Below are 17869 nucleotides of genomic sequence, written 5' to 3'. Positions count from 1 at the left end.
TGGAATGAACAGATTGTCCGCCAGAATTTCTTGCACCCGGATGCGGTGGAAATTTTAAATATACCTCTGATCTCTTCGGGTGGTGAAGACACTTTGGCTTGGGCTTTGGAGAAGTCGGGCATAAAATCAGTGTATCGTTCTCTTGTGAATCGCGACGAGCTTGGCTCTTTAGAGGAAAGGGCGACTACAGAAACATCATCAGCCAATACACAGTTGTGGACTGCCTTGTGGAGACCTAAAGTCGTCCCCAAGGTCCGAGTTTTTTGGTGGAGAGTACTCCGAGGGATACTCCCTGATTCTGTAACCTTGCGACATCGACACATCAAGCAGCTTGGCTTGTGTGACATCTGCAAGGCGTTGTAGGAAGACATGCTACATGCGATGATACATTGCACACATGCAAAGAAGTTTTGGATTGCATCCTGGGACAGATTTCAGCTATATCTCCCACGGCTGCATCGGGATACTTGGGCACGTGATATCTTGCTTGACCACATGTTCACAGATGAGGAAAGATGCAAGATAATTACGATTATGCATAGCATTTGGTCGTCACGCAATTGCTGGACTCATGAGCGCGACGGCTACAACCATGTTCAAGCTCTGAAGTGGGTCCATGAGACCTTGGCGATCTTGGAATTCCCTTCCTCGCGACGGAGATTGACGGTTGGTCAGAGGTGGCGACCACCAGAAGCAGGTTGGGTTACAATCAACACTGATGGAGCGCTGAATGTGGAGGATATGAAGGGCGGAGCGGGAGGTGTTGCCTGTTCGCACATTGCGTTCCTCAGAGCCTGGAGCAAACCCCTACACGGCATCACCGACCCCTTCATCACAAAACTCCTAGCTTTTCGTGACGGGATGATCTTTGCTCAACTTCGTGGCTTCTCACATGTGATTATGGAGACTGATTGCTTGGAGTTAGTCGACCTATGAAAATTGCGCAGCAACACTAGGTCTGCGCAGCAACACTAGGTCTGTTGCAGCGCCTATCTTGGATGAATTAGAAGAAATTGGTGCTAGTTTTGCTTCTCTTTTTGTTACTCATGTCAGTAGGGATGCTAATGTACTGGCGCATCAGTGTGCTTGTTTAGCTTGCTCACTCGATGGCACCGAGAGTTGGCTTGATATAAGCCCTGAGTTTCTGGTTTCATGTCTAGGGCGGATTGTAACACTATGATCGTTCATTAATAAAGTTTCCGAATTCGTTGCAAAAAAAATTAAGGTTCTCGTCATGGAAGGAACTACCTCGGTACATGTTATATATGGGCACCAATGAGGTGAATACAACTATCTTGCTCCAATGAGGCGAGGGAGGATCGACGCCGCCCATCCCTGCCTTAGCGCTGCCGCCAGCGAGCACAGACCTCCGACCAAAGTCACCTCGCCACCATCCTCTGCCTTCTATTTTCTCGATCACTTTGTATCTCTCGCCATAGGAGCGCCGTTCGCCGCTGCCGTCGCGGGTCCTTGTTGTGAAGCTTGTTGTCAACCCCGCTGGACCATGCCGAGCTCCCGCCGCTCCCGGAGGTCCCCACCTCCTTGTCGGATCCGACAAGATCCAACTGGAATCCTCGCCGTCGTCGTGCTCCTAGCCGCATGAGTCTCTGCCCCCGCGGCTCCCGGACGTCTCTGCCTCCTACCCGCGCATCATCCTTGTAGGATTCGGCGAGATTCCTTGCCCCCATCGCCCCTGAAGCCGCATGAGTCACCGTCGTTGCAAAAAGCCATGCAGTTGCAAAACTCTTTCTTTCGAAACAAAAACTAAGTTGCAGAAAACATTGACACGGGGGTGCTCTTGTCCATCTGATCAAGAGACGATCTGATGGAGACGGAGCCGGCGGAGGCGCCCGCGCGATCGGCCGGCTGAAGGTAAGCTTATAAACAACTTATGTGTTTTGCAGTACGAAGAAGGTGCAGCTAACGACCATCAGAAACTCCAAGGCTGCAGACTCCATAGCTCACACAGTCCTCGACACGCCGCAACGCGTCGGAGGGGAAAGATCAAGATGGAGGCAGCCACCTCGAATCCGTCGAGCAAGAGGTTCGATCGCTGCATCTACCTCCCCTTTCCGTACCCCGCTCAGCGAATTTACTTGAATTTCTGCGCGCGCTGCTGCTATGTGCGTAATTTAGGATCGCCCTGGTCAGCGGAGGGAACAAAGGGATCGGGCTGGAGACGTGCAGGCAGCTCGCGTCCAAGGGGCTCAAGGTCCTGCTGACGGCGAGGAACGAGGCGAGGGGGCTGGAGGCGGTCGAAGGCGTCAGGCGCTCCGGTGCTGACGTCGTCTTCCATCAGCTGGATGTCACCGACCCTGACAGCGTCGCCCGGCTGGCGGATTTCGTCAGGGATCAGTTCGGGAAGCTCGATATCCTGGTATGTGTAACTCCGCTTTGCGCTTTGAATTTAGGGCCTCGCGCAAGTGGACATTCGTGCTGTTCCACTGAGAGCTCGTCAGGTAGAATCATAGATTCGTAGAAGTGCACTTTTCTTTTCTCGGACTCTTAACTTAGTAAAATTGCATCTGAAGGTGCAGAAATTGTTACTCAGCACATTGTTGCATTGAATAATTTTAAAATGAATTTAAGAGTTCTGTTAACAAGTAGTATAGGTGCTGTAGATTTCTTTTACCAGGCTTGTACTAGTTAATCTTGGCTTGTGGTTGATACGGGTACACTACGCTGTTCAGATTATTGACTTCTCATTGGTGTTTATGTAGAAGTGATTTTTCTCGGATTTTTCTAATTCATCACCATGATCATGTGATTTTTGTTACTTGTAGATTAACAATGCAGGCATTTCAGGTGTTGATCGAGATCCAGTTCTGTTTGCACAAGTTCAGGAACAGGTAATTAAAGCAAAACATTTTGATGTTTTCTGTATCGAATTGCAGTTTGTCAGCAGTAATATATACCTGTTTCAGAATCAGGTTAAGTCAAAACAATAATAAGTCGTTTGTAGTTGTTTGTTGGCATCTATCAACTGTGGCAGACATAAACATCACTGTCTCTTGTAACTCCTAGAGCGTAGTTTAGTATGAGAAAACATATCTTACTGATGTTGGGTAAAGGGTGAACATAGAAGCTTGGATTCCAGAAATCATTCATCAACGCAGCATCATTCTTTTGTAACTAGCATAGTTTAGTTTGAGAAATCACATCACACTGATGTTGCAATACAAGATAAAACTAGAATATTAGATTGTAGAAATCATTAGTCGAAGTTGGCAATCCTAAAATTCTGCATTGTTGTCACTATTTTTGTTTAGTGAATTATGTGTTAAGAGAGGCGATTTCCTATGCATGGTGGTAGCTACGCACGCATGGTGACAACTACACACCCTTTGTCATAAGTGTCTTTTTTGATATATGCGGTGTCGGGTTTCTTATAGCATTGGCACAAGTGCATTTTTTGTTGTATAGAAATGACCTTTTCTCACTTCTGTTGGTCTTTTTATTACCTTTTTAACACAAGTGCCTTTTCTTTGTGTAGAAAGGGACTTTTCTTGGTTCTCTCCGTCTTTTTGTTTGCCTTTTTGGCATACCTGGATAACGGGGTAAAGCTGACATAATATTATGTCAAAAAATCCCGTATGGCGGGAGAAATTCTGGCAAGAGAAAGATATGATAACTCATGTGCTTTTAATGTATCCCACTCTGGAAGAGAAGAATGGAGTATCTGAAAGGCGCAACCATACACTTATGGACATGGTGCGCAGCATGATGAATTATTCCAACTTGCCATTGGGATTATGGATGGAGGCGCTTTCACATTCTCAATAGAGTACCAAGCAAGTCGGTGCCTAAAACACCGTACGAGCTATGGACAGGAAGGGTGCCCTCCCTACAACACTTCAGGGTGTGGGGGTGCCCTGCGGAGGTCAAAATGTTTAATCCAAACATTGCAAAGTTAGATTCCAAAACAGTAAGTTGCCACTTCACTGGCTATCCAGACAGATCAAAAGGTTGCTGGCGAGGGCGCGTCGGGCGGCGCGGCGGCCAGACAGTGGCGCGAGCGGGCGGCCAGGCCGTGGCGGCTGCGCGGGCACGGATCCATCGCGGATCTGGTCCGGCGGACACGGTTTCGGCCTCCCCTGCTCGGCCGGCCGGTTTCGATGGGGGGACTTCTCCTTGCTGAGATCTGGCAGCGGCGGCCTGGTTCATTCAGATCCCGTCAGGGATGGCGGCGGCCTGTGCACGAGAGATGGAGGTCTTCAAACAGATCTGGGTGAAAACCTGCTATTGGCTATTGCCAAGGCCGACAATGGCGGCGCTGTCTGCGTCGTTCCCTTCCTGAAGGCATCGCCGTGGACAAGTTCAAAGGCACTCTCTGCTACCTCTGGGGGGAAACCCTAGATCGGATGACGGCGGCTCTCTGGTGTCGTTTTTCCCCTTGGGGCGTCATTCTTGCAGGTGTACACGGGTTCGAGGGACCGGAGAACGGCGTCTTTGGTGGAGCGGTGCTTCATCTTACACATTGATGGTGGCGGATCTCGGCGGCGTGGCGCTGTGGAGACTCGGCGTCTGATGCGCGGAGATGGACTTGCGCAGGAGGAGGAAGCTGTCTGCCGTCATGTTGGCGTTGATGGCAGAGAGGCCTGGCAAGGTCGGTGCATCAGTTCTGCTCTGAGGATGGACCGATGAAAGATGAAGGTGACGGCCCTTGCAGCATGCGGTGCTCACTGGGAGTGTGCCAGACCGGTGTGGGACCCATTCCAGGTAGTGGCTTGGATGGGACACCCGACTTTAGATGTTAGGTTTTGGTGTGATGTCTGTTTGGTATTAGGCCCGGACATTCGACACACCTTCATCAAGGGGATAGGAGTAGCAACAGCGTTGCCAAGTTGGTGGCTTCAGGCTTATTGATGTATCACCTTGTATGGTCTTTGTGAATAATTAATAATTATTGATGTATCACTATATTCTCTGTTATAAACTTTAAAGTCAGTAGAAATAGCTGACTTTCTTGGTCTTGTAGACCTTCTAAGGGCCTCAGTTTCTGGCACATTCTGTGCCTCAACTTCTGGCACTTCTTCTAAAATTTGCTATTGCACCTCCCTTTCATGCTCAACAACGGGTTCAGTCAGCTCCTGACAGATGGTTCCGGGTCTACCCCCATAGTTGTCATGGGTGGAGTTGCAACTGGTAGTGAGAAAAATGGCTCTTGAATCATCGGATTAGGTGCATGCACCCTCTTCTCCTCAAAATCAATTTTCCGAGCTACCAAGCTCCCTCTCATCATTTCGTCCTCAAAGAAGACTGCATGTCTCGTTTCTACAAACTTTGTATATCTGTCCGGGCAGTAGAAACAAAAACCTTTTGATCTGTCTGGATAGCCAGTGAAGTGGCAACTTATTGTTTTGGAATCTAACTTTGCAATGTTTGGATTAAACATTTTGACCTCCGCAGGGCACCCCCACACCCTGAAGTGTTGTAGGGAGGGCACCCTTCCTGTCCATAGCTCGTACGGTGTTTTGGGCACCGACTTGCTTGGTACTCTATTGAGAATGTGAAAGCGCCTCCATCCATAATCCCAATGGCAAGTTGGAATAACTCATCATGCTGCGCACCATGTCCATAAGTGTATGGTTGCGCCTTTCAGATACTCCTTTCTTCTCTCCCAGAGTGGGATACATTAAAAGCACATGAATTATCATATCTTTCTCTTGCCAGAATTTCTCCCGCCATACGGGATTTTTTGACATAATATTATGTCAGCTTTATCCCGTTACGCAGGTATTTTTTCAGACTTTTCCCGCCATGCAGGTTTATCGTAATCATCTTTTCCCGCCATGTAGGTAATTCCCTATAAGAGAACATAAATGTCAGAATTGGCTCTTTTGACTGCTTATTCAATCATCAAATTTAGAAATAAATCCGAATGCTCTTTGACACACATACTTAATCCGACGTTGGTCAAATTAAACACGCATGTTGCTTGTTTCATATCAAATCATGTTAACTGAAAAATCTTTTCATAGAGAGTACATGAAAGACATTCATCAACCAAGACTCTCAATGATCTATCTCTTTTCTTTTGATGCCATTCTTTAGAAAGAACATACTCCCTCATATTATGACATCTTTCGGGTCACAAGTACCCAGCCATTTGCTTTCACGAATGAAAGCGTGGAAAAACTTTTAGTCTGAGAAAACATAGCCAATAATCAACAATAATGGGCATAAAAATAACCCTACGTTGGTCTGGTTAAAAGAAATGCGCATTAAACTTTTGAAACTTTCTTTTATATTCAAAATCACCGTTGTGGCAGAATTAGAATAAACATCATCCTTCTATATTAATTCCATATCACCGTTGGGCGGAAATGAAAATAATGCATATAACTCATAAACAATATGATGATAGTATTTCTATTAAACAACTTTGCTAAGAAATATCATCATCATCAACTTTATTGCAGCGGGAACAAGAAATATACATTTGTCAGTTCAAGAGCATTTCTTGATCCTTAATCGTTCTCTGAAAATTGAGCACTTTGATACAAAATTTATCAGAGATTTAAACTTTGAACATAAAACTCATAGAATTATATCACTGTTATCATCAACGTTGGTCAGAAAATAACAATACCATACTTTAACTTTAAAACAAATATATATTTTTTGTCATCGTGGAAACTATCTGCATCTTATTTCATCCACAAGGAAAAAAACATTGCTAAGAACATCTCTTCCAATTAAATTTTCCCGTTGGTTCCAATTTAATTGGAGGATAAAACTTTTACTTTGCAGCGGAAACTTTACAATATTTCATTCAAAAACAATTCTGTACTCTTTTACACTCTTATCAATTTTAACCGGTTGGTTCGAAAATGAATTAGAGAAGTAACAATTTAATCTTTTACTTTAGTTCTATTCACTTTTAAAATAGCACTTTTTTATTTGCAGCAGAAAAACATGAATAAAAAATTCATGAACTTTTTATTCTTTACAAAAACTTTTCTTTGACCAAATAAAAAATTCATGAACTTTATTATTTTCTTTGTAAAATTCATGAACATTTCTTTTTCTGAAAATTTTCTATTTTCATTTTCAGAAAAAATTTCAATTAACTTTTCTATTATCTAAACAAAAAAATTTCATTGGAAAAAAATTGCATAGAAAAACTATTGTAAATCTGCCCAAAATATGGACAAATTTCATCAAAACTTGCTGTGTAGAAAAATAACGGAGAAAATTCATTTTTTACAGCCCGGTCCATGGCCTTCCTACTGCGCACCGTGCGTGCCTCTTTGGGCCATAAACGGACTAGCGACCGCGGGCACGCGCCTGGCAGCCTGCTTGTACTATGGCCCATCGGCCCGCTGGGGGGGGGGGGGGGGGGGGGGGAAGAGGGCACCGCTCGCTGGTTGCCGTCGGATCAAATCTGACGGCCGCCCGCGCAGATCGGGCGAGTAAACAAGCTGCAGCCACCCCCCTCCCGTAACCCTAGCACCATTTCCCCCCCTTGCGCGCGCCGCTCGATCCCGTCCTGTCGCCCGACCACCGCGACGGCGCCGGTCCCCGGTGAAAAGCCACCGCGCCGCTCCTCCCTTCCTTTCCTGTGGCAGAGGGAGAGAGAGGGTCGCGCTTGCGCCCTCCTTTGCTCCCTTACGAGCCCAGCAGTGTCGGGGCTCCGCCGGCCGCCGGCGACGGCGTGAAGCCACCGCGCCGCGCGAGCCGCGCGCGAGTTTCTTCCTTTCCCCGCTCCATATTCTCCCCATCCACTGAATCCAGTGGCAGTGAGAGGCGACTGAGGCGCGACGGAGCCGTTCCCTGATCCCCTGTTTGTCCGGCGATGATCCGTGGCGCCGTTGCCTCCCCTTCGCCGGTGACGCGTTTCCCATAGCGGAAGCGCGCCGCCGTCGAACGGCGTGGCTGCGGTGCCCTTTGCCCTTTGCAGGGTGTGTTCTTCTTCCGAACGGCTCGGCTTGCCGATGCCCGTCCGGATCGAGAGGAACGGCGCGGCCTTTGCGGCGGCGCTACTTTTTCCGTTGAGGATTCGTTCTTTGCCCTGTCGATTAGGGTTCTTTGGGGAGGGATCTTTTTTCTTTCTCTGTTTATTCTTTGAACCGAAAATCATAGCCTAGCATGGCTCTGATACCATTGATAGATTCTCTGGATCGGGGTAGGCTAGATCATCCGGTAAACCTACCTTCACTTTGGGTTGATGAACTCGAGCCAGAGGCCATCGTGGTGAGATGGCCACGACGGCAATGACAGAGAGATGGCGGCGGCGGTGGAGCTTCCCGTCGTATCGCGCTAACCCTAGATGGTAGGGATGTAGGTGGGGTTCTGAACGCACGGTGAATCTCGTGTTGCGTGCGGCCGACTCTCCCACCCCTTTATATAGCGCGGCGACAGGGGCCCACCAACCATGGTTTGGTTGGGCGCCCCCGATCAGGGCACGGGTCAAGGGCCCGTCGAGCCGTTGGGCTCGATCGGAAGGAGATCAACCTAACAGCATCGTCTAGATGCAGAGGCCGGGGGTACATCCTCCTTTTTCAAAAAAAAAGAGAAAATTTGAAGCGGGTCGGCCTCAACTCACTTAGTTAACAAAAATAACTTATAGTTTAATTGGTGCTTCACTTCATATACTTTAATTAGATTTTAAAGATGAATACTCCTGCCTGACCCAACCAGCCTAGCATCTATGCTTCTGCATTTCTAATAAGATGTTGTGTAATAATTAACCCATTTATGCATGGATAGGTTGAAAGCATGGATGTAGATCAAAGAGTTCAATGGATGAAAGAAAATTCTAAGGAGACATATGAGGAAGCAAAAGAATGCATGAGAACAAACTACTATGGGGCAAAGCTTGTCACGGAGGCACTACTGCCTCTTCTTCAGTTGTCCTCCTCTGGGAGAATTGTCAATGTCTCATCAGGCTTTTCACTGCTAAGGGTAAGTTGTTAACCACGCTACAGATCGATAAAACCAATTACTAGTTTCAGAAAATATATTTAACATTATTTGTGCCAGTATGTTTCTGTTATAGCTTTGTTTACCACTTTGTTTAGTTTTTAGTTTTTAAAAAGTATATGTGCAGCCTTGCATTGTGTCTTCCAGAATATTATTACAGTCTTACGGAGTACTTATTAAATAAGAGATAGGGTATATCTGTTCGCATAAATGATCTTATTTCAGTTTAACTTCTTTTGTCAGATGCAATAAGCAGGATCTTATTTCAGTTTAGCTTCGTATTCATTCCAAATAATACGACATAGGTTCACATTCTTTGGATTGTGGGATATGGATTTTTCTTTTCTTCCAAATCCTCACCCTTCATCATCTCCATGTGTTCTTTTTTTCCCTGTCAGAAAGCACAGGTTCAGAAACTAGTTCTTTTTAGCTAATAAGTATTGTTTTCTTGAGCAGAACTTCAACAGCGAAGAACTGAAGAAGGAATTCGACGACATTGACAACCTTACTGAAAAGAGACTAGAGGAGCTTCTGGATCTATTCCTGGAAGACTTCAATGCCAACTTGATAGAGGCACATGGGTGGCCGACCGGTGGCTCGTCGGCCTACAAAGTCGCCAAAGCTGCCCTGAATGCATACACGAGGATCCTTGCCAAGAGGTTCCCCGCGATGCGCATCAACTGTTTGACGCCTGGTTTTGTCAAGAGCGACATGTCCATGCACATGGGAGAGTTGACGCTCGAGGAGGGCGCTAGCAACCTGGTGAAGGTCGCTCTCTTGCCCGACGATGGCCCGAATGGTGCTTATTTTGATAGGGATGGCGTGGCGTCGTTTGTGTGATTGTTTCGTACGTGTAATGGTTTCGTCCGGTTTTACTTTCAAAATATCAACGTCGTTTGTGTAACAGTAGTTGTCAATAAACAGTGTGCAGTTTAACCTGTGCTGTGCACTCAAATGGACATGCGTGTGTGTATCATCCATATTGGTCGATGAGGTCTATCGATCTTGTGGGTATGTGTAGGGTCAAACAATGCGACAACACACACGTATGACGTATGGGTGTTGCTGGCTGATGGACATGCTTGGTTTGTTAACAAAATTTGCTAACCATCGGTTTTATTTTCGAATAGCTAACCATCGTTGTCCGGCTCTTCTGTAAGGTTTTGCATGGAGGACTCCGGGTTGCCCGCGACCCCGCGACCCCTACTAGGGTTCCCTCCCTTGCCGCCGCCGGCCCGCCCTGTTCCCCCACTCCCCCTCTTTTCCCCTCCCCTCCCCTCCCGCGGCACGCCCGGGGGGATCTCCTGCCGTCGCGTCCCTCGCCCCGCATCCTTTCTCCTCCCCCAGCCGTTGCCGGCGAGCTCCGTCAGGCATAGCCCGATGGGCACGGCGGCAGCGGGGCCCTTCTTCCCCCTCCGCTTGTGGGCGTCGGCACGGGGCGACCCCTTCGAGTGGCGGCGTTGGACGTCCGCGGGGTCCAGCGGCGCGGCGGCGGTCTCGCGGGGTGGCCTGCTGGTGGCGGCGCTTCGACTCCCTTCGTTCTGCGCGCGGCGGGTGACTGCGATGCTCCCGTCTTGAGAGGTGGCGCGCGACCGGTCTCTTGCCGGATCCGGCAGGATCTGGCGTTGGGGGCCGGTCGGCGGCGCGTGGCTCCGGTGGTGCGTGCCCGACGGCTCCGGCGCTTGGAGCTCGATGGAAGACGCGGGTAGGGCAGCGGCCGGGCGTGGCCGCTGCTCCGACCGTGGGCGGCGGCGTGGGAAGGTCTCGGTGGTAGCCTGCCAGTGTCGTGGCGGCTTCACGGTGGCTCGAAGGATCTGTCTGCGGCAGCGGCTGGCTTCTCCGACGTTGGCTCATTTGCGGTCGAGCCGTCTCGACCTTCACCCCATCTCCTCGTCGCCCCGACGCTACTCCCATCAATGGGCTGGTCCTCTCCCAGTTGCGGTCCACCGCTCGTCTCGCGCCCCGGTGCTGCAGGACCGAGCTCGTCCCGCGCCCGATGCAGCAGGACCGAGCTCGTCTCGCGCACGGTGCAGCAGGGCTGACCTCGTCCCCCTCTCGATGCTGCAGGACCGAGCTTGCCTTGTGCTCGGGGCAACAGGACGGGTCGGTGGATGCCAGTTTTGGCCGACCTATTGGGTCTCGACGCTGGGGGTAGCCCAGGGGTGCGAAAAGTGGGACCTTTCCGCTCGTCTCTTTCGTTGGGGTGCGACGGATCTCGGATGAGGTGGTGTCGAGGTCTTGGATACTGAGGCGGTGGCCCTGGTGGTGGTAGCGCGGTGCTCGTGGGCAGAGCCCGTGCCTTGGTGCTGCCCAGTCACCATGGCCGTGTGGGCGGCGTGGTTGCCGGGGTGTGGCGTTCGATGGCGGTGAGTGTTGGCCGAGGTGAAAACATGTTCTGTCTTCGGACGGACCGGCGACGGCGAAGATCGTTTCCTTCTTGAAGGTGTCGTCGCAACTCTCATTGCCCGTCATGCGGCTTCGGGGGAAACTATGATCCTTGGATCGGGCGGTGGCGGCGCGTCTGTGTCGTTTCCTTCCTGAAGGCGCCGTCTTGAAGCGTATGGTTCGTCATATGTAGCTTCATCTCTGCATGGTGATAGTGCTAAGGGTGATGTTGCTATGCTCAGCGTCTATGTATCTTCCCCTGAGTATGTGCAGTGTGTTGCGCTGTTGTGGTGTGTGTTTGTACTGGATGCTTGTTGATTGATACTTCATATATAAAACAGAGCGAAAAAGCCTTTTTGGATAATAGCTAACCATCGTTTTGATGTGTGAATGTTTCGAACTTGCCAAAAGTTGATCTTTTGAGAGGCTGCTAAATCATGCTGGATGTTTGTGCCGGACGAAGACGACGAGCACCACAAAGGCGACCGAGATACGGCCGGAGCCGTTATAAGTGTCTTGCTCTCCTTCCTCCCATAACCATAACCATAACCATCTTAGATCGTGAGGAGCGGCCCATCGATCTCTGTCATCGCACTTGTTGGAGCTCGTCGTGCGTGCAACCTCATGGAAGGAATCATCCCCAGCCAGCCAAACACGAGGTTAGCCTATGCATGCTTAGCTCAAACGTCTATGGAACTTGCAGCAATATTATCGACTGCGGTTGCTATAGGGTCGCCGTGGTCACCGGAGGGAACAAGGGGATCGGCTTCGAGGTGTGCCGGCAGCTGGCCAGCGGCGGCATCACCGTCATCTTGACGGCCCAGGATGAGACGAGGGGCGGGGAGGCCGCGGAGAGGCTCAAAGCGCTGGGGCTCTCTGGTGTCGTCTTCCATCGTCTGGAGATCACGGACGCTTCGGGCGCCGCTACGCTAGCTGGTTTTCTCGAGGCCCGCTTTGGCAAGCTAGACATTCTGGCAAGTTTTTTCGTTTCATTTTCAGTTTATTACTACTACAGTAGTATATACTACTACTGCTGCTGCATCCAAGGTTTGAAGCACCGGTGATGGATGAATGGATGGATGCACTCGGATGATTTGCAGGTGAATAACGCCGCGGTTTGTGGGGTTGAGTGCGGCCAAGAGTTCGATATCAACGAGGAAAAGGTGATATCACCCACCTTTTTTTGTCCTTTTCTGTTGTTGGGTTTTTTGTAATTTGTTACTGCTATATACTCCTGGAGGAACCCAGCCAAGAACCAAGGATAGGCGTCAAGCGCAGCGACCAATTTTACTTGATTAATTGGTTCATTCGTTAAAGTATAAAATCGGCGCGACTTTTTTCCGAAATTGTTCGGACACACCAGCCTGAACAAGTTTATTTGCCTATACATTATACAACAGTTCGCTGGCCTGGATTTCCACCAGAGAGTTGAGTGGATGTTGAAGAATGCCCGGGAGACCATCGACAGCGCAAAGAACACCGTGCAGACCAACTACTACGGCACGAAGCATGTTATCGAAGCCCTGCTGCCTCTGCTTCAAGCTTCGTCCGAGGGAAGAATAGTAAACGTCTCCTCCAATTATGGACTGCTAAGGGTAAGCAAGCTATTCTTTTTTCCCACTGATCATTCATTGCTAATCCAGTACAACATGTAAGGAATTCCTGTCAATTTTTGCAGCATATCGGCAACGAGGAGGTGAGGCAGGAGCTCAACGATGTCGACAACCTGACACAGGGGAGGCTGGACGAGCTGCTGGAGAAGTTCATCAAGGACTTCGAGGCCGGCGCGTTGGAGATGCACGGGTGGCCCACGAAGTTCTCGGCGTACAAGGTGGCCAAGGCCGCCATGAACGCCTACTCGAGGATCCTGGCGAGGAGGCACCCTGAGCTGCGCGTCAACTGCGCGCACCCAGGCTTCGTCAAGACCGACATGAGCATGGGGTTCGGGGTCCTGACGCCGGAGGAGGGCGCACGCAACTTGGCCAAGGTGGCGCTGCTGCCTGGCGGCGGGCCGACCGGCGCCTACTTCACCCAGGGCGAGGAGGCGCCGTTCGTGTGAGATACCGGCGGTACGTGCGTGCGTGTTGCCCGGCTCGTGTGCTGCACACTGGGTTATTGGCTGGATGTGTTACCTTACGTGCTAGATTGAGATTGCGAATAAGATGTGTCATCTCACAAGAAACAGACTACCGAGAGGACGCTCTCAAAAAAAAAAAGACTACCCAAAAAACATGAGAGCGTCTCAAACCGTTTTCATCCTCGTAAAAATAATAATTTAAGAGAAATTAAGTAAAAAAGAAGTATGCTCCAGCAGTTTCTGTGAACGCATTAGTGGGAGCCTATTGGACCAGAAAGAAATTGAATGGACTAGCCCACTGGAACCCCACTTTACCCTATTAGCCCATCTAGATAGCTTGTGCAGGGAGCAGAGGGCGGCGCCGCAACGTACTTCTACCGCCGTCGCCGATCGATGGCAGCCGCCGCCGCTGCACGACTGCCTCTTCCTCCTCGCACCTCGCCTCTTCCGGCTCGCACGTATCCCCTCCCCTACCTCGCAGCTTCTCCCTGCTCCGCCTCACCGATGTTCCAATCAAGAATCGACGATCCCGTCGACTCGGCCGGACGCGATTAGCAGGTCAATGGCAGCCCCAACCCTGACACTTGCTTCGCGATCTGCTCTTGAAATTGAGGCATCCATAAGCATCTACCGATGTTTTCAGCTGCAAGCCTGCAAGTGCATTTGTTAAGTGGGATCCCGCTTACTCCCACATAATCTATGCTAGTCTAGATGGAACTTCCACCATTTTCCACCAAACCGTGTTGGGACTAATGGATTAAGGTGGGATGCTCATGAACAGTCCCACCTATAGCCCGATTCTTCATACACACACCCCCGCCCCTTGAATTTCAGAGGGTGTGGGCCCTTAATCTGATTTATTTCGGTCAGATGATCCCAACTAAGCTTTCTCATTAAAGTTCGTAAATATGTGCCCCTGCGTGTGTTTTCTTGTCATTGCTTGACAGTCATAATACTTTTACACTATAAATGATACAGAAATGCACTATAACGAAAAAACTAGTTAAAAATTACGGTAGCAATGAATGGAGAGATAAAAGAAATATGTCGAGATAAAAGAAACTAGTTAAACCTCGAAGGAGTATTAAAAATTATGGCAGCAATGAATGAGAAGTAAAAAAAAAGTAATTCACAAATCGCATCCGCCAAGATCTAGAAAAAGAACAATGAATGGAGAGGAGGGAGAACAACAGATGCAAACCACTTGGAAGAGCACTCTAACTACTAGTGGGCTGACAACACTAACTGAACGCCTCAAGCAATGAGAGAAGGGGAGCTCTGAATGGAGATGTCCTCTCTCTCTCTCTCCAAATAATAGTTTGAACAGTCGCAGACGAAAGGGGAAAGAGGAAACAACTACAGAGTGAACATGTCATTTTCAATGTCAAGAGGGAAAACACGCAGCGACACGAGTTAATGGAAGACCATAAACACAAGAATGCGACCGAGAAACAAATAATGAGGGGACCATGCACGAATTGATGCGCACGGATCGAACGGACACAAAATCTGACTGAAAATAAATTGTTTTCAATCGGATGAAAATTAGCAAAACTGAAAAAAAATGCTTCAATAGTTTATGATGGGGAATGAAGCATGAAAATAAAAAAAAATCTACAAACACCCAAGATCTCATCTAGAAGATGTATAGCAACGAAAGGTGAGTGGTGTCTACATACCTTATAGACCAAAAGCGTTAATGATCTAGAGATCGTGATTGGCGTAGTCGTACTCGCGTTGCGATCCAATTTGATCCAAGTACCACACGCGTAGTACCTCCAAGTTTAGCACACATACGGTTCGGCGGCATCCTCTCCTTCTTGATCCAGGAAGTGAGGGAGAGGAGGTAGATGATGTTGGGGAACGCAGTAATTTTAAAAAAAATCTAGGCACACGCAAGATCATGGTGATGCATAGCAACAAGAGAGGAGAATGTTGTCTACGTACCCTTGTAGACCGTAAGCGGAAGCGTTATGACAACGCGGTTGATGTAGTCTTACGTCTTCACGATCGACCGATCCTAGTACCGAAAGTACGACACCTCCGCGATCTGCACACGTTCAGCTCGGTGACGTCCCACGAACTCACGATCCAGCAGAGTATTGAGGGAGAGCTTCGTCAGCACGACGGCGTGATGACGGTGATGATGATGCTACCGGAACAGGGCTTCACCTAAGCACCGCTACGATATGACCGATGTGGATTATGGTGAAGGGGGGCGTCGCACACGGCTGGAAACAATCAACTTGTGTGTCTATGGGGTGACCCCTGGCCACGTATATAAAGGATGAAGGGAGGACGAGGCCGGCCCTCATAGGGCGCGCCCAAAGTGTGGAGTTCTAGCTACTAGGACTCCCTAGTCCTAGTAGGATTCCACCTCCCACATGGAATAGGGAAAAGGGAAGGGAAAAGGAGAAGGAAGGAAGGGGGCACCCCCTTTCCCTAGTCCAATTCGGACCAGTCCATGGGGAAGGGGCGCGGCCACCCTTGAGTCCTTTCTCTCCTTTCCCGTATGGCCCATCAAGGCCCAATACGAATTCCGTAACTCTCCGGTACTCCGAAAATTCCCAAATCACTCAAAACCTTTCCGATGTCCGAATATAACCTTCCAATATAACGATCTTTACATCTGGACCATTTTGAGACTCCTCGTCATGTCCCCGATCTCATCCGGGACTCTGAACAAACTTCGGTCATCAAATCATATAATTCATAATACAAATCGTTACAAAATGTTAAGCATGCGGACCCTACAAGTTCGAGAACTATGTAGACATGACCGAGACTCATCTCCAGTCAATAACCAATAGCGGAACCTTGATGTTCATATTGGCTCCCACATATTCTACGAAGATCTTTATCGGTCAAACCGCATAGTGATATACGTTGTTCCCTTTGTCATCAGTATGTTACTTGCCCGAGATTCGATCGTCGGTATCTCAATACCTAGTTCAATCTCGTTACCAGCAAGTCTCTTTACTCGTTCTATAATGCATCACCCGTAACTAACTCATTAGTCACATTGCTTGCAAGGCTTATATTGATGTGCATTACCGAGAGGGCCTAGAGATACTCTCCGACAATCGGAGTGACAAATCCTAATCTTGATCTATGCCAACTCAACAAACACCGTCGGAGACACCTGTAGAGCATCTTTATAATCACCCAGTTATGTTGTGACGTTTGATAGCACACAAGGTATTCCTCCAGTATTCGAGACTTGCATAATCTCATAGTCTGAGGAACATGTATAAGTCATGAAGAAAGCAGTAGCAATGAAACTATAACGATCATCGTGCTAAGCTAACAGATGGGTCAAGTCAATCACATCATTCTCTAATGATGTGATCCCGCTTATCAAATGACAACTATTTGTCCATGGCTAGAAAACTTAACCATCTTTGATTAACGAGCTAGTCAAGTAGAGGCATACTAGTGACACTGTTTGTCTATATATTCACACATGTACTAAGTTTCCGGTTAATACAATTCTAGCATGAATAATAAACATTTATCATGATATAAGAAAATATAAATAACAACTTTATTATTGCCTCTAGGGCATATTTTCTTCAGTCTCCCACTTGCACTAGAGTCAATAATCTAGTTCACATCGTCATGTGATTTAATACGAATAGTTCACATCTTTATGTGATTAGTTCACATATCCATGTGACTAACACCCAAAAGGTTTACTAGAGTCGATAATCTAGTTCACATCGCTATGTGATTAACACCCAAAGAGTGATCATGCTTTACTTGTGAGAGAAATTTAGTCAATGGGTCTGCCACATTCAGAGCAGTATGTATTTTGCAAATTTTCTATGTCTACAATGCTTTGCACGAAGCTACTCTAGCTAATTGCTCCCACTTTTAATATGTATCTAGATCGAGACTTAGAGTCATCCAGATCGATGTTAAAGCTTGCATCGACGTAACTCTTTACGATGAACTCTTTGTCACCTCCGTAACCAAGAAACATTTCCTTACTCCACTAAGGATATTTTTTACCGCTGTCCAGTGATCCACTCCTAGATCACTATTGTACCCTCTTGCCAATCTTATTGTGAGGTACACAATAGGTCTGGTACACAGCATAGCATATTTTATAAAATCTATGACTGAGGCATAGGGAATGACTTTTCATTCTCTTTCTATTTTCTACCGTGATCGGGTTTTGAGTCTTTACTCAACTTCACACCTTGCAACACAGGCAAGAGCTCCTTCTTTGACTATTCTATTTTGAACTACTTCAAAATATTGTCAAGGTATGTACTCACTGAAAATATATCAAGCGTCTTGATCTATCTCTATAAATCTTGATACTCAATATGTAAGTAGCTTCACCGAGGTCTTTCTTTGAAAAACTCCTTTCAAACACTCCTTTATGCTTTCCAGAAAATTCTACATTATTTCCGGTCAACAATATGTCATTCACATATACTTATCAGAAATGCTGTAGTGCTCCCACTCACTTTCTTG

The 17869-nt window shown here is 48.0% G+C and overlaps 2 protein-coding genes across 3 annotated transcripts; both read left to right on the top strand.

Moving 5' to 3' along the window:
- Positions 1 to 1771: 1771 nt before the first annotated feature.
- LOC125539038 (short-chain dehydrogenase/reductase 1) lies at positions 1772 to 9998 on the top strand. Of its 2 annotated transcripts, XM_087544505.1 has the most exons (6): positions 1772 to 1872; positions 1945 to 2044; positions 2137 to 2377; positions 2784 to 2849; positions 8713 to 8907; positions 9382 to 9998. In XM_087544505.1, the coding sequence occupies exons 2-6, from the start codon at positions 2010 to 2012 to the stop codon at positions 9763 to 9765; spliced, it is 921 nt and encodes a 306-aa protein (XP_087400631.1). In that variant the 5' UTR covers positions 1772 to 1872; positions 1945 to 2009; the 3' UTR covers positions 9766 to 9998. The 2 variants fall into 2 exon arrangements, with proteins under 2 accessions (XP_087400631.1, XP_048558357.1); XM_048702400.2 differs by lacking the exon at positions 1772 to 1872 and having other exon boundaries at positions 1900 to 2044.
- A 1853-nt stretch (positions 9999 to 11851) lies between these two features.
- Positions 11852 to 13574, top strand: LOC125539040 (short-chain dehydrogenase/reductase 1-like). The gene is made up of 5 exons (XM_048702401.2): positions 11852 to 11969; positions 12041 to 12284; positions 12411 to 12473; positions 12711 to 12905; positions 12989 to 13574. Exons 1-5 carry the CDS (start codon positions 11935 to 11937, stop codon positions 13367 to 13369), a joined length of 918 nt encoding a protein of 305 aa, XP_048558358.2. The 5' UTR covers positions 11852 to 11934; the 3' UTR covers positions 13370 to 13574.
- The last annotated feature ends 4295 nt before the right edge of the window (positions 13575 to 17869 follow it).

Source organism: Triticum urartu, chromosome 2A (assembly GCF_056163025.1).
Source record: "Triticum urartu cultivar PI428250 chromosome 2A, HENAU_Tu73, whole genome shotgun sequence".
Lineage (NCBI taxonomy): Eukaryota > Viridiplantae > Streptophyta > Magnoliopsida > Poales > Poaceae > Triticum > Triticum urartu.
The sequence above is the reverse complement of the archived record's forward strand: the minus strand, read 5'-3'. Positions and strand labels throughout refer to the sequence as shown.

Excerpts from the sequence above, each read along its gene's own strand:
- LOC125539038 (XM_087544505.1), top strand. The coding sequence starts at position 2,010 with ATGGAGGCAGCCACCTCGAATCCGTCGAGCAAGAG. Across the intron at positions 2,378-2,783 it reads TCGGGAAGCTCGATATCCTG|ATTAACAATGCAGGCATTTC; the intron begins GTATGTGTAACT and ends TGTTACTTGTAG. Across the intron at positions 8,908-9,381 it reads CAGGCTTTTCACTGCTAAGG|AACTTCAACAGCGAAGAACT; the intron begins GTAAGTTGTTAA and ends TTTCTTGAGCAG.
- LOC125539040 (XM_048702401.2), top strand. The coding sequence starts at position 11,935 with ATGGAAGGAATCATCCCCAGCCAGCCAAACACGAG. Across the intron at positions 12,285-12,410 it reads TTGGCAAGCTAGACATTCTG|GTGAATAACGCCGCGGTTTG; the intron begins GCAAGTTTTTTC and ends GATGATTTGCAG. Across the intron at positions 12,474-12,710 it reads TCGATATCAACGAGGAAAAG|TTCGCTGGCCTGGATTTCCA; the intron begins GTGATATCACCC and ends ATTATACAACAG.